Source organism: Antennarius striatus, chromosome 3 (genome assembly GCF_040054535.1).
Source record: "Antennarius striatus isolate MH-2024 chromosome 3, ASM4005453v1, whole genome shotgun sequence".
In the NCBI taxonomy this organism is placed as follows: domain Eukaryota; kingdom Metazoa; phylum Chordata; class Actinopteri; order Lophiiformes; family Antennariidae; genus Antennarius; species Antennarius striatus.
The window spans coordinates 10,441,902-10,458,491 of record NC_090778.1 but is presented as its reverse complement, the minus strand read 5'-3'; the positions used below and the strand labels follow the sequence as shown (position 1 = coordinate 10,458,491).

General features: G+C 37.0%; 1 protein-coding gene across 3 annotated transcripts in view; it reads right to left on the bottom strand.

Moving 5' to 3' along the window:
* Positions 1-16,590, bottom strand: part of adamts3 (ADAM metallopeptidase with thrombospondin type 1 motif, 3) — a 111,582-nt gene that overhangs the window by 78,888 nt on the left and 16,104 nt on the right. For all 3 annotated transcript variants that reach the window (XM_068311149.1, XM_068311150.1, XM_068311151.1), the window contains exon 4: positions 4,608-4,764. In XM_068311149.1, coding sequence (XP_068167250.1) covers positions 4,608-4,764 — 157 coding nt within the window. The remainder of the gene's footprint in view (positions 1-4,607; positions 4,765-16,590) is intronic.

Here is a 16,590-nt window from a genome sequence, read left to right as displayed (position 1 = left end):
AAAACTCAACCCCTTATTTTTTTTTCAAATTACTCTACTGACAGAAATAAGAAGCATGATTCATAGAATTCATATACTTTGATGATTATAAGACCTACAGCGATGTAGAGTACCACTAAAGCTTTCTCACTTATTTCCTTATTTATTGATTTCTTTTCATGGGGATTTGTAGTAAATAACTTATGTGGGCAAACACTCTGCCACACATGAAGTATGTTAATATTATCAGTTATCTGTGTTCTAGTGAGGTATGGATGGATGGTCTCAAAAAGTGACCTCACAAATAGCATACAGAGCTCATTTTTATCAAAAGTGACATATTAAACCTATAAAGCTTGTAAGTTGCCATTGTACCACAGGACAATATGGCAAGTGTTATTAAAACAGACAAAACAGGATGGTACCTCTTTCCACATCACCATATCACTTGACTGATGCTAAGGCAAATTGAGCCACGTTTGGACAGGATTAGTTATATATGGGGAAATTAGATTAAAGACATTCCCTGTGCTTCTGATTTTGAACTAATACTGAAAAGACAATTGTGCTTTAGGAAAAGACAGGAAAAGATTGGTAACAGACATGGAGGCATGTAGAAAGAGATGTTAAACAAAAATACTGCATGAAGTAAAAGTTAATAAAATTTATAAACTTGTTCCTAAATCGTGATGGACATATTTTGGACGTGGTGTGATTTAACTCCTGGAGCTGCCTGAGAATCAACAAGTTTTTGGTCTTCTACAGCAAATGAATATCATTTATCATTTATTTTCACAGTCTGTGGGATATTTATCAGATACAAAAACTGAAACTGCAGTGCAATATGACATGACTGGAACTGCTTGTGTTGGCAGTGCAGCTGCTTTAATCTCTCAATATGTGAGTCAATAACCAAAAAGCATGAGGTTCCACGGCACACATGTTCATACAGCCTGTGTTATTAGCCAATTGACCAAAATCAACTAAATCAACTATTATACAGTGCCTTGTGAAAGTATTGGCACCCCAAGAACTTTCTGACATTTTGCTACATTTCAGGCTTCAAACTTAAAGATAACAAATTGAAAATATTTTTCAAGAATCAACAACATGTGAGACACAATCATGAAGTGGAACCAAATTTATTCAACATTTTATATTGTGTTGACAAATACAAAAATGAAAAGTGGGATGTGCAAGTATTGGCCCCCCTTTGAGTTAATACAACCTCCTTCTGCTGCGACCACAGCCGCAAGTCTTTTCGGGTATGTCTATAACTTTTGTATATCTTGAGACAAATATTTGCCCATTCCTCTTTACCAAACAGCTCAAGTTTCTTAAGGTTAGATCGAGATCGTTTGTGCACAGCAATTTTCAGATCTTTCCACAGATGCTCTATTGGATTGGGGTCAGGACTTTTGCTTGGCCATTCTAACACCTTTATATGGTTAGTTTTAAACCATTCCATTGTAGATTTGAATTTATGTTTAGGATTATTGTCCTGTTGGAGTCTTTTGCAGACTCCAACAGATTTTCTGCCAGAATCGCCCTGTATTTGGCTCCATCCATCTTCCCATCAACTGTCACGATCTTCCCAGTCCCTGCTGAAGAAAAGCAACCTCAGAGCATGATGCTGCCACCAGTGTTTGAATTTGGGGATGGTGTTTTCAGGGTGATGTGCAGTGTTACTCTTACGCCATGCCGCATGCCATCTGTGTCCCCCATGTGGATTCTTGCAAACTCCAAATGGGGCTTTTTATGGTTTTCTTTCAGAAATGGCTTTCTCCTGCCACTCTTCCGTGTAGGCCAGATTTATTCAGAGTACGACTAATAGTTATCTTATGGACAGATTGTCCCACCTCAGCTGTGTATATCTGCAGGTCATCCAGCGTGGTTGCTTCTTGGTTGCTTCTCTGCTTAGTTTCCTCCTTCTTTGGGCTGAAAGTTCAGAGGGACGGCCAGGTCTTGGTATGTTTGCAGTGGTTTTATGCTCTTTCCATTTTGATATTATTGCTCGCATAGTGCTCCGGGAGACGTTTCAATATTGTGAAATCTTCTTGTATCCCATTCCTGCTTTAAACATTTCTACATCTTTATCCTGGACCTGCCTGGTGTGTTCTTTGGTTTTCATGATGCTGTTTGTTCTCCAGTGTTCCTTTCATAGATCTCTGAGACCATCACAAAGCAGGTGCATTTAAACTGAGACCAAATGACACATAGGTGCACTCTGTTTGTCATTGTTAGTCATTTAGGTCAACAATGGATCATTCCGAAGTCATCAGGGAACTTCTGGAGTCGGTTAACTGAGCTGAGAGAAGAGGGGGCCAATACTTTTGCACGTCCTACTTTTCAATTTTTTATCTGTAAACACAATATAAAACGTTGAATAAATTTGGTTCCACTTCAGGATTGTGTCTCACATTTTCAATTTGTTATCTTTAAGTTTGAAGCCTGAAATGGGGAAAAATGTCAAAAAGTTCTTGGGGGGGCCAATACTTTCGCAAGGCACTGTATATACTTTATATAAATGTGTGTGTGTGTGTGCGTGTGTGTGTGTGTGTGTGTGTGTGTGTGTGTGTGTGTGTGTGTGTGTGTGTGTGTGTGTGTGTGTGTGTGTGTGTGTGTGTGTGTGTGTGTGTGTGAGTATTCCCCAATATCTCTCTGCTTGCACTCTCAATAGCTGATGCTGAATAATCCAGTTCAAGATTTTTGGATAATTTGCTTAGCAATAACAACTTTGTGCAAACAAAAAGCTACATTAAATTTGTTACTGTTTGTTTGTTTGTGAAATTTATATGAGCTGCTATAGGTAACATAAATTAACTGGCTGTATATGAATTTCATACCGAACATATGTTTATATGATGCTATGCTGTACTATGCTATGCTGTATGATATGATAAACAGAATGTTCTGCAAGTTCTGAAGCATCTTTGAACCACTAAGGTTTTCTTGAGGTATCTTGTAACTGCCATAAATATGCAGGTAAATATTCATATAGCAATTTTCCCAGCTTGTGTCACTCCATGGCACAAAAAAAACAGAAGATAAAAGGTAACTTTGCAATTGTAAATTGAGTTACTGATTTTCTAATCACTTCACCTTCACATTAAGTCTGCAATTGTATAATTTTTGTCACAGTAATTATTGCAAATGTATCCACAAGAAGACGACACCGAGAAATATCACATGAAAGGAAGATTAATGGTGCTGTCAAGCAGCTGCTGTGACAACTTCAGACACAGACACAAATAAGCACCACAATATCATGCATGCATTTATTTATCATGCATTTATGAAGACAGCAGATATCCAGTTGATGATGAGGCTCATTTTATATCACAACTTACTCCAGATGGAGGGTGACTAAAGGCACATGTGCATTTCAAGAATTAAATATTTTTGACAGCAACAGCAGTGATATTAGTTTGCTATAAATACAGTATAGGGCAAGCAGGGTATTAGTAGGGGAAGGTGTAGTAACAGCAGTCATTAAATAACAAAATTATCCCTTAAGTTTTCTGTTTTTCAGCTGCATCTAATTGCCTTCACAGACTAATGGAACTGGGTCTGCTTTAATCATATGATCCTGGTTTGTGAAAATTTCCAGCGAAGTCAGCCTTATTCGCTAGCAATGTCTGTAATTATTTAACAGCAAATAAGACCTTACGTTAAAATATTTTGTAATATATCATTCCCAAGTAAGGTCAACCCTGAACTCCAAAGTCTATAGTTGACACTGGACTTGTAGTCAAAGTGAATCATGAGTAAAACTGTTTTAATAAAATACTTTCCAGTTTCCTATTACTACATATTTGATGGTTCTCCTTGACAAATGACACATTAATAATAGATTTCTTGGCAATTTTTTTTAATTTATAAATGACTACATTTATCACAAACTCTTATCCTCTCAACATTTTTTAAGCATTCATTTGTTGAAGTGCAAAAAATACTGCAGCAGCTGGGGCTATGATCTTTGCTCAAGGGCAGCGCTGTATTTCTACCCCGATTTATTCCGCCTGAACCAACCTATCTGAATTAATGAAAAATTATAGCATGTCATGTGTGTGGAGCCAAGCTTGAGTTCACCCTTTTGGAACCAAAATCTAAAATTCTCTTAGATAGACTCCCAGATTTTAAAATATATATTCTCACACATAAAATATAACAGCATGCTTCATGACATTAGATTTTTATTTTATTTTATTTTAATTGTTTGGGGGTTTTTTTTTTGAAGGTAATGATTTCTACTTTCGTTTAACAGTGAGAGAAAAATCAGCGGTTTACAGTTCATTCACGCTCCCCGTATGTTAACAGCCTGGACAGGCAGTAATTCTCAAGTAGCATTTCTGGAGGCAAACCTTTGTTGGTGGATGAAGGATAAAGTGTTGGATAGCTCATTGTGAAGCGGTGGAGGAATAGCTGGTTGGATCAAACAGAGGTTGGGCCAGTGGACACCAGCATTGGCCCAACCTCTGAGTTCCTTGTATGACTAAATGTTAAAACCTGTAGGGCTTTAACAATCCCTACAGTTCCAATCCTTACATGAACAGAAACAGAAATATCAGTATCATCCTCTAGATTGCCATCCCTGTGGCAGTAAACATGTCGACTGTGCTTCCTACCTCTCAGCTGGTAGTCCACAGAGACGTCTGAGGTGGGCTGCAGCAGAGCTGACCGGCGGTAAACCACATGGACTCTGCCATGTTCCTCCAGCTCTTGAGTACCTCTCTCCAGTGGCTCAATAAAATATTCGTCTGAGTCAGTACGGATCATCCCAGCCTGCAACACAATACCAGGTTACTGGTGTGCTCACACAATAGTGAAACATGCATCAGTGCTTGACACCAAAGAGCCTAAATTAATAGTTCTGGAAATTGCTGTTCAAATGTCGGGAGAAAAAAAAGGGGCTCCCTCACCACGAAAATTAGGAAAATAATTTTGCTACGGTGTGACAGTATACTCAGGAAAATTCATAGGCTTTGATATGCAGCATAAAGTTCTCAATATTTACCTTATGGGGGAGTGTGGGTATTTAATTTACTTGACTTGCATGTATGTGATAATCAAAATAATGAAATCATAATTTTCTTCATAACAATCCTTGCAATTACCAAGCTGCAGAAAATATGTGGCCATTATAAAATGACCCTGCTCATATAATATTTGACCATTTTTGTTTTTTACTCTCATAACTGCCTGCAATATCCAGTCTATTAGGGTCAGAGTGGTATCGTGACTTGTTTTCGTGACAATTCCTCATAACAAATAAGGGATCCCCAGGCCATCCAACAGCTGCAGATGATGATGATCAGAATGCTCCACATCATTAGAGGGCCATTCATACAAAATTGCTTTGTTTTTGCTACCTGCCACAACAAGATTTCCTGCAATAAGAACCCAGTCACACCCAAGGTTTGGAGTGGATATGAGGCACCACATTGCCCAGTTAATACAACGGTGTAAAACAATTTGAATTTAAAGGCCATCAAAACCAGACTACGCACTGAAGCAGGTTTCACACACAAAAAATTAAAAAAGTGTACACAATACTGAATTGGGGGGTTTTTTTTGCTAAAACTTCAGTAACATGTCTATAAAGTTGCTATACAAGATCACCCAATCATGAAAATACAACAAAGTGCTAACATAGCACTCACATAGTGCCTGAATCAATTTTTTGAAACCCGCAGTACCAAAAAAAGATTAGAAACTTTAACTTTAAACATACTCAATTATTGGAGAGCAAGTTCCCTTGGTTGGAAAATGGTGCTGGGGTGCACCTGTGTACATACGACACCACCACAGAGCTCCACAGATATAGATAGATATCATATCACATATAGACCTTGTTGATTGGACTGGATCCATCCATCCATCTATTCATCTATTCATCCATCTATCTAGCTATCAATCTAGATCTGAACATCTGAATCCTCTTGGATGTTGTGGTTGTTGTTGTTGTTGTTGTTGTTGTTGTTGTTGTTGTTGCTGTTGCTGTTGTTGTTGAGCACTAGCTGGAAAAAGAAAAGCCCTCATTGTTTTTACCACAATTAGCTGCTGGTGTGAACATCATCACAGACTCCTAAAGATATCTTTAAGGTCAGCATTTTACAACTAGCCAGATGAGACAGTGGAAAAGCATATTTGAAATTAGTATTCAGTATGAGTGAATTATTAGAGGCACAACTGAGAATCAAATCGCAATATCCAAGTAATAAAGTAGTCGTGCATACAGCTTAGAACATGTGATGTTTGTTTGCAGTTCACAAACTATGTGCTATGTGGTGAAAAACATCATAAGTTTAATATTAAATAGTCTTAACAATAATTTCATTAGGTTACCTTGCCATAAGACAGTCCTCCGTTATAACCATCTACTCTTAAGATTCAACCATAGTTCTAACTAATATTGTCATTTTAAATCTTAGAGAATACGGTAGAAGCATTAAGTCTGCATCTGGTGGTGAAACTGGTTAGTTTATCTTATTGTGTAAATTACATTCAAGATAGTCACAGATAAAAGCCTCATTGAAAAACACTGATTTGAAATTAGGAAATGTGTTTTTATCCACCAATTTCTTGCATGCAAGTCAAAAAGAAAAGATATCAATTAGTATAAAATTAATTTTGGAACATATTCATTTGTTCTATTCAACAGACTTGAATATAACATTTTTCAGTTCAGCAGCAAAGATAGAGTGAACAATTATGGGTGCTTCGGACTTTTGATTGGACTTTCTAACAATCTGGGAAGAGGACTAATTACAATCTTTGGTCAGTTTATTACCATTAAAATGAGGCATTTCTTTGAGAATAAAAAACACACCACAAGTTAAGCAGCAAACGCTTTAGAGCTCAGTGGTAGGTGAAAACTGGATTTCAATGCTATACAGGCAAAATGATAAATGGTCCAATGTAGTATTGATGTCAAGTTTTTTGTTTACCTTTGAGCATCTTGTAAGCTGTTTAAGGAGCTTGAGATACCACAATGTTATCAGATTGCAGTAGAGGCAAACATGCAAATAAGGTGAGGAGTTATGGTCTGACAGTAAAGAACAATGCAATGCAAGGCTTTGAGCAGAGAAATAAAATTTGATATCTTGATAATAAAATAATAAAACACACCAATACACAACCAGGGGATTGTTCACGGACGTCTCTTTATGACGGAGACCATTTGATCAATGATGCTCTTACTTAAAAAATGTGGAGCTAGAAATTCTTGGGAATGAAAATTAGACAAGCACAGCCAAGATTGAATTTATTCAAGCAACAGTGTTTGTTTCAGTCATTTTTTTAGTCTTTTCATCTCACCGTCTGTGCACAGGTTGTTACACCAGTAGTTTACTTTATGTTACCATAAAAAGATTCCATTATATGTTATGTGAATATCAAGCAGAAGCACACAGATAATGTTTCAACAAAGAAAATACATTCTTTCTCAAAGGGGTACTAGTGCTCTGAACTAAGAAATGGAGGTTACTTGTCTCTTACCTGTGTGAATAAATGGACACATAATAAAATTGCTTCCCTTTTCTTTGTCAGTCCTTAGAACAACGATATGGTTAACTTTCCTGTTGCATGTTGGTGATTACACCAATGTAAATCCACAAAAAAACAATACCTTATACAGGGATTAATATCTTATTATTTATGAAATTAAGGTAATTACATAACATTGGTTCATTAGCAAAGTTGACTATCCCAGAAATGTTCAAGATATAATTAAATCATTTCATGACCCAGCTAGTTCTGCAGTGTGACGCAGGAGCATCAGTGAGGGGCAGATAGTATCATAATAATGTATCTTTCTAAGAGCATAAAGGAATCAATAAAAGGCTGGAAATTGAGGGAATATTACTCACTCACTTGAGGATGTTTCAACTTTGACCACAGAGCTGCACTGACAGACTCACACAATAATAAATGGATGGACAGACGTTCTTATTATGCAATACCAGTGAAAACTGCAGAACAAAGAACTTCAAAACACTATATTGTTCTTTGGGTACAAAAATATGAATACTCTTTTGAGCCATGTCGTTTGAGCCAGTCTTTATTGTTACACATGACCTTTTTTATTATAATTTTTATTACAGTATACTTTACCCTATGGAGAGTGGATCAGCTGTGACAGAATGTCATGAGCTATTCAGTAATTGTGTTAAATCATCCGTCATATGCCACGGTGACCTTTAGGAGGATACAGAGGATCCATTCTGAAGAGGTCAGGAGATTTTATACCCTCTGTTGTGACAGGAACTTAATTTTTTAATATTTTTCAATATTTTTTTGGTTTGTTTTTTTGTTTTTCAATAATCAGGCTGACATTTTGACTGATCTAGACACGCGCTTTTGGAAAACTCGATGGATCAATAATATTGAGTCATCTGAAAGACAGCATCAATACAGTTCAGTGTTTTTATCTCAACAAATCATGTGTGTTAGCTGCTGATACAGACAAGGAAAAGAGTTGGAAAAGAAGAACAGAAAACAGATTAAGCATAGTGAATGTCTTTCATCCACAGAGAGGTGTATTAGTAAAAACACACCTAAAATAACATAACAGAATCCCCTATGAGTAGATGTAAAAATAAGCACTGTGGCTCATTTCAAACAGTAACTAATTCAAATTTTAATTCAAAGGTAATTGTAGTTACTTTTATTATTTCTTTGGTGCCATTGAATCAGAAAATCATCCTCTATACTTTATTTTAAAAATATATATATTTATTAATATTTGTTTTCAAAAACAAACAACAATTTGACCACCCAAAAAAAACAAGAGAGAGAGAAAGAAAAAAAATGGGGGTTATGAAATGAGTTCCATGTACATTAAAATGGCACATAATACGGAACAATTTGATGTAATTTAATGTTGTTTACACTGACAGTGTTGTATACTGTATTAATTTCTGACCCAGGTGTCACAAGATGACAATTACAGAGACTACATCTATAGACTTGAGATAGACCACCATGTGTTCAATGCAATTCTACTTTTTTTTAGCAAGTTATCACTTAACTAGAACACAACCTCAGTCAAAGGAAAAAGCAAGAAATGAAAGGTGGTGCAACGTGGGCTCATTGTGATGCTTATATATTATCTGAAACAAATTTAATGTGTGTAAGTAGTTGTGACAGTGGCTCAAGAGGTATATACTGTTTAGTGGCTAAAGTGAGATATTTGCACTGCTGGCTCCACAACGGTTGATTGTTTAGGTTCCAATGGATTTGTGCTGTGTTATTTTAATAAATAAGCATTGACTGGAAAAATGATTAATATGTACCACTTATTATGCATTCTCTACATCCACCCGGAATCAGTTCTTGGTCAACTCTAAGTTGGCTCTTGGTAGAAACATTCATGTTTCCTGACTTTTAGGTGCCTGATTTTGGACGACATTCCTGAGAGTTCTAATTGAGAAATGAAAAATATGAAGGTTGTGCACAAAAAAGACAAAATGATTTTTTCAAATGCATTTTTTAAATAAAATTGAAAGCTTGAAACTGCAAAAATGCATCTGTTCCTTGGTCATCAGTTCAGAATCTCCTGCAAGCACATTTCTGGGGCTTCAGAGTTTTTAATGACTTTCACAGATGTATAATCCCTCATAAATTCACTGAAAACAGTGTGTTGGCCATCACACAAAAACAATAAGTGGAAGACGTAATTTCAATGTAGCAAATGAAAATGGAGGAAAAGTACATAATTTGATTATACAAACTGTATATAAGGTCCATCTACTTGTGTTTTCTGAAGAAACACTACTAGATGGACCTTATATATCGTACAAGTCTGCACTTATTTCTTCAGTGCGTTTTAGATAGTATTTTCTGTTCTGATTTACATCAGGAAAAAGTACCACTGATCTGGATAAATTTCTCTGACCTGGATATTTTTTTTTTCTGTCCTGTAGCTTACTGTTGTAGCCTTCTCCATTAATGGCTCCAGACATTATAACAACCGCGATGTGCTAGCAATGTGACCGGAGTGTCTCCCCATGCCCTTAAGTCCGCTGGGGCTGACTCCATCCACCCCCGTGACCCAGGAAGGCAGAAAAAAGAAATTTGGAAAAAGAATGAATACGTGAACATCATGCCAATGAAAGTGACCCAGTGGAAGCAAGTGGTTGCAACAAAAATGATAAATGAACAGTAATATATTACGGTTAACAGACAATGGAACCAGAAATCAAGGTACCCACTTGAGTAGCACTAACTGAGATATCTGAGAAGATTGAGCTTTCTTCTAAAAGGTCATGACCCAAAACGGCAAGGACAATAAAATAATTCATTCGCTACAGCCAGCGACTGAACCCACTATGAGAAAGGCATATAGCACTTGTTAAAACATATTGAGTAAACAGTTATTGCAGGATTGGTTACATAGTTAATTCAGCCTATGTGTCAAAACGTGATACTGAACAACTCAGACATCAAACTTTTTTGACTTACAATTTAATTTAATGAGCTGAACATCATTACTTTTGAGTTAATAAATGCATCAAACCATGCATGTGATTATTTATATATTATATTATATTATATTATATTATATTATATTATATTATATTATATTATATTATATTATATTATATTATATTATAATATTATTTAAACCTTTATTTATAGAGGGCAGTCCAGTGTGAACATTCTCTGTTTCATGAGTGTCCTGTGCACACAGGGTAGAAAAAGCAACCTAAAACACATAGAAGACACAGCATGTATTTTCTGTATGAACAAACCATACCACAGAAGCTCAGACTCCTTAACACTCCTCCAAACCAGCTACAAGGGCTTTAAACCCAGACTAGCCAACCACAAGTCCCTGCATAGTTTCCACCATGGTGGAACAGACAGTTCCTCTATCTCAGTCTTAATAAGTAAACACATCTTGGCATCTACCATAGTGGCATCTACCATGTTTAAAAACAAGTATGAGATACCAGTAGTGGTTTGCCTATAAGTGCTTAGTAAATAAATAAAATGCAGTTCTTTTCACACTGACAATAATGACCCAGCTTTCTAAGTAACAACAGTGTCCTAAAGCCATCCGCGTTCAGGAACCGGAGTGCAATAGTTTGTACAGTTAAACGTAAAAAGAACAATCTGCCACCAGAATTATTTTCAGACGCACTTAATTTGTAAAATGTAATCATATCAATGCTTTTGTCAATGTGCCAGAAACCAGAATTGTTATTAATAGTACACCCATTCAAATTAAATTGCAATTTGATGATGCTAATGTTGTAGGGAACACAACTCAATTTGTTTATGAGTATGACAGACTGCTATCCAAAAGTCACAGATGATCATTACCACATATTATACATTAACAAATAAATATTAATATGTAGCTGCTAATAAAAACAGACGTGGTTCACGTAGATTAATATGTAACCTTTCAACATTTGTAAAAGGCTTCACTGACCAGACCTGATGGCAGGGTTTTTTGCAAGAAAATAAATGTTTTCATAAAAGTCTAAGGACTCATATTTCTACAGTCATCTTGTAACAAACATAAGTGAATAAGACTAATATGTGCAACTGGTCAGTAGTCACTAAAGTCACGGTGAAACATGCTACAAGATTTACTGTATATAGAATCTGTGGTGCACTGGTTAAGGTATTATCCTGCCTCATCATTTTTCTTGTCTGAATAAACTCGTATGCAGTGTCCACACATCACAACAGGCACATCTACATTATCGACAAGTTATCCTCCAGAAATATCTTTGACAAACAAAAACTAACTGGAAAAAAATCAAAGCTTAACTGAAAACTGAAAACTGTCTCTGGGAATCTGTTATTAAATGATTTTTTTAAATTTTCATTTTATATACTGTTATAATTCCCAAAGGGAAATTAAGAATGCACACTCTATTATGTTAGTAAATCAATCACACTTATGCATATTAGTTTATACAGGCCCCTGTAATACACACAACCACACACAAGGGGGCCTGTAAACATACAATGGGAGGGTGGAGTGGCGGGTAGCCCCTCTGTGGTGCACCCAAATGAACAGCTTGTGAGGGGGATGGTGCCTTGCTCAGGGGCGCCGTGGCAATGCTCCGGAGGGAGCTGACACCTCCCACTGTCAGCTGACACTCCAGGTGTTTTTGGGCGGGAGTGGGAATCAAATCACCGATGTTGGAACATCTGACGACCTGCTCTACCGCCCGCTCTACCAATGAGCCCCTGCCGCCCCCAATAAAATAATAACTATCACATAAATAGGTTACAGACATTGTCACTTTAGGCAAGACTTGGAAATCTTCCTCCTCCTCCTCCACCTCGACCAACTGTTTCTGGTACATACTGTATCAGCCAGTATTCAGTGTTATCCAGTATCAAAAGAGATAATGGTAGGTGTCTAACAGAGGCTCTAAACACAACCATCTGAAAACAGATCAACAGTCCTGTGTTTCATCAGTTTAATATCCCCAACATCAGCCCCAGCCAAGTAGACAGCATGCCAATGCCAAAAAAAACATATGGGATTCAGCTGAAGGGCTCCAGTTTTTTAAAAACAGCCTCTTTCAGTTTAAACTTCTTAAGGAGGTAGGTATGTACGTGCATTCATTAGAAAAAAAAGTTGAGGTAGCATACTGCAAAGTTGAAAAAAGGTCTGAATTCAGCCAGGACACTGCCACCTTTCACCTTCTGTGTTGTTCAAAGGTGTGTTTGCTTTCAAAAATGTGAGCAAACCCTCGTCATCATTACCTGCCATTTTCATCCCCAGCCTCTAAAGGAACTTTAACGGTGAAAAAATACACAAGTTAATTTCTTTTTATTTACAGTGGAGGTGGGAGCATTCCTCCATGGGGAGAAATGCAAAGCATTTTTGAGGAAGCCTGACAATAACACACAGAAATCTTTTTTTACGAGGCTACATAGCACATTAAACCATATTTGATTCAATTTTTTTAAAATTCTTTATCAATATTGCAGGTTTTTAAAGCAAAAATCTGAAGTCCAAAGACAACTTTGGTGAAAGTGCAAGGTAAAGAAGTGTACAGTATACCGACTACACTTGAAAAACAATATAAGAATTCACTTCCAATCTTTTTGTGCCAAACAGAGCAAACATTTACTGACGACTTTGAGGAGGTGGCGAGGATTTGACTTAAAATAAATCCCCATGCCAGTGAATGGCTCTCAATGTCTGCCTGTAACGACAACAGAAAATGTGGCCTCCTCATATGTTTATATAGGTCATGATTAAAAATGTTTCAACGCATAAATATCAATGAAAGCACCCCTGAAGTACACACTGAAATGAACTTGACTGCTGAGGAGAAAACTTGAAGAAATAGCTTGGCTTTGCATATCTTGGTGTACCAACCCCCCACCCCCCGCCCCCTCACTCTTGTACCTCAAACCATATACCCAAACAGATCTGGGGTCAAGACTTTGCAACAAGTTCTGCTAAGAAAACAAGGAACATTAAGAACTATTAGTGAATAAAACTCTTGTGCGTGACTACACTTTAGTGCAAAGAGGAACTGGATTGCTTTCTATTTCTAATCATACATTTTTCCCCTCTACAGCAGCTCCAGATATGTCAGGACTGAGAATGTCCAGAATACTCGTTTAGGTCTCCAAGACCATAAGTTTAGACTAGGGAACACACATTCATTCATTCATTCATTCATTCATTCATTCATTCATTCATTCATTCATCTTCTGCTGCTTCATCCGCCATAGCGGGTCACGGGGAGCTGGAGCCTAAATAAGCTGGCATAGGGGTGGGGGACACTCTGGGTACAACGCCAGTGCACCGCAGAGCGGGAACACACATACATTTTAGTAAAATAATAGCATGTCTTATTTGGTCATTTTGTCAATTTTCAAGAATCTCAGCTTTGTAAATATTTTCTAAGTGAATCTTTCTTGGAAGAGTTGCAACAGGAGATGTTCGACTGACAGCAAAGTGAAGACTTTCTCTCTGCAAGGGTACTCTCACTGGTGCGTTACCCATCAGGCCTGCAGTGTGTTTGAGAGTCCCACATGCAACTGACACTGTAGTGACTCACCCATTTTTGATGGCAGATTTTATGATGTAACATGACACATTATTAAAAAAAGTTTAACACAGCTGCTAACAAAGTACAGGTTAATACCAACAGCTGGAAATTGACACGGTTCTTCAGTCAGTTCTGCATGTACTGTATATGTCAGTTGATTCAATGGTGTGTCTGCTATGCCCTCTCATAGGAAAGATTCTCTATTGCAGCTAAGAAGTTTTTGTTCAATGAAGTAAAAGCAGGTACCGTGTACTGTATGTTATACTTCACTTTACAGCTGACTGGATGTGAGTGTAGCCTTTCCCGTCACATTTGGCAGGGATATGTTCCATGATCAGAATGGTTATAGGACAGTAAGTCAAACTTATTCCCATTTAATGCTAAGATAGGATAGCAACGGAATGAAGATAAGAAGAAATGAGATTTTCTTATCTTTTAGCCATGAATTCAAATTAAACTGAATCATTTATAGAATTTGTATTCATACACTGTAGCAGTAAGATCAAAAATATGCTGAATGAATCAAAGAACTTATGACCTTGATCACTGAAGGTGAGGCAGCTTAGCTAGATACTACATGTTAAAACTGAAAATTCATATTGACAGGCCTATGAACATGTTAGTGTAAAACTATTATAGCTGGAGAAAAAAATTGAGATTGTGATGGAGCTGAGTGGAATGTCAGGGGAGTTTTAAATTTTAAATTCATACATCTTATTAGACACCTCAAGGTCACTTTTGATTATTTCAGTGTTTAGTGCTATTTTCTCTTTTCTTTTTATTTATTTTTTTGCTGTGTTTCATCAGAGTGAAAACGAATCTACCATATATCTGCAACCCACCATCCTCTGCTGAGTTCTTACTGTTTACAATGTCTGTACTGCAGTCTAAAACTACTGTTCTTTCACAAAAAGACCATAAAAACCAGGTGTGTTTCAGGGATCAAACTCTGTCATTATATCCCATAAACGGAAGCAAATACTTTCACAGAGCCCATATTTACACAAATAGTGACAAGCTTAAAAAGATTGTGCGTGTTTTAAAAGTGTCAGAGTAAAACCATATTTCGGCTCTTTGAAGAAGTGGAAGAGATGGGTAAAAGTGCAGGTATTTGGATTGTTTTCAGTCAAATCAATCTTCAGAACTCTCTAAAGTCAAATTCTGAACAACACAAGGAGTCAATATTTTTCAAAAAAAAGAGCCTGCTTCGAAACAAAATCACTAAGAACATAACCTTCATGTCAGCCAAGACCGAAGCACCAACATCAACTCCTTTTTGTATGAGTAATGACTTATTTGTACAACAGGAACACAAAGCTTACCTTAAATTAATTACAGCTCTTAGAATAACTTAAATTCTCTCAAACAAGATGATGAAACCCAAAAATAAAAAAACAACAACATGCTGGGAGTTACTGAAAGCATAACAGTCTGAATGTCACGTTGCCCTCACAGATTCATGTCTGCTTTATTTTCAAGGAAACAGAAAACAGAGCTGAGCACTGATATATTTCAACAATCATTACCAAGAAACCCCCATTGCTGAGGTGTCTCTAACATGCATGTAATATAGAGCCCGTCTTCCACACAGGCCAGTAAAGATCACCCTAACTTTAACCCCACACCACTGCTGCTGCAGGAAAGGAAGTACCTGCCTCATAAGCATTTTGCAGTCAGGCTGCCTGCTCCAGTAAATTCTTGTAGGCAGCAACCTGGCTATAATTAAGACACAGTTAAACACACACCTAGCAGAGCTAAGGCTACCACTTTAGATCAAAGACTGCTGGCTCTCCACAGCAGGCTTTAAAAAACAGAAACCACTGATTTGGTGAACATTTGATCTTGAGTTGCATTACATTTATGCTGCTAGCAAGATATGAGAAAATATAACAATGTCCTCTATTAGAATAACAAGACCTAACAGTACAGGTGGAAATTGAAGAATACAGTGTACTCTCATTTATTGCGGGGGTTACGTTCCAAAAAGTACCTGTGATAGGTGAAATCCGTGAAGTGGTCCACTTTATTTTTTACAGTTATTATACAATACTGAACTACGTATATAATGAAATCAAAGACCAAAACCTGTTTCCAGGCCCAACCATTTAAAGAAAATAAAAACATGAACATTTTCAACAAATAACCATAATAGTTTTTGGAAATACTGTAAAATGATATTTTTAATCGTCAGTACGAGGTTGGAGACAGTGTGACTCGTGCATATTTCACCGTCCTGCATGGTCCGAGAGGGCATTCTTTTCTAAAATAGACCTGTCTCATCCATATTTAAAACTTGTTCAGGCTATATCCCCCTTCCTTGACGATCTCTGTAAATAAGTCCAAAGAGTTTCTGAAATTTCTGAAACCAGCCCTTGCTGGCATTAAATCGGCTTGTTACTGCATGATCAGCACTCATCGATGGCCCGAAAACTTTTTCGCTGTCATGAATGTTATCGCTGTCAGCAAAGGTTTCATGAAGTTTTTTAGCTTTTGTGCAAAAACATCATTGGTATGCAGCGGAATGTTCTTTTTCCTGCAGTCGTTAATCCACAAATCTAAAGCTGACTCCATC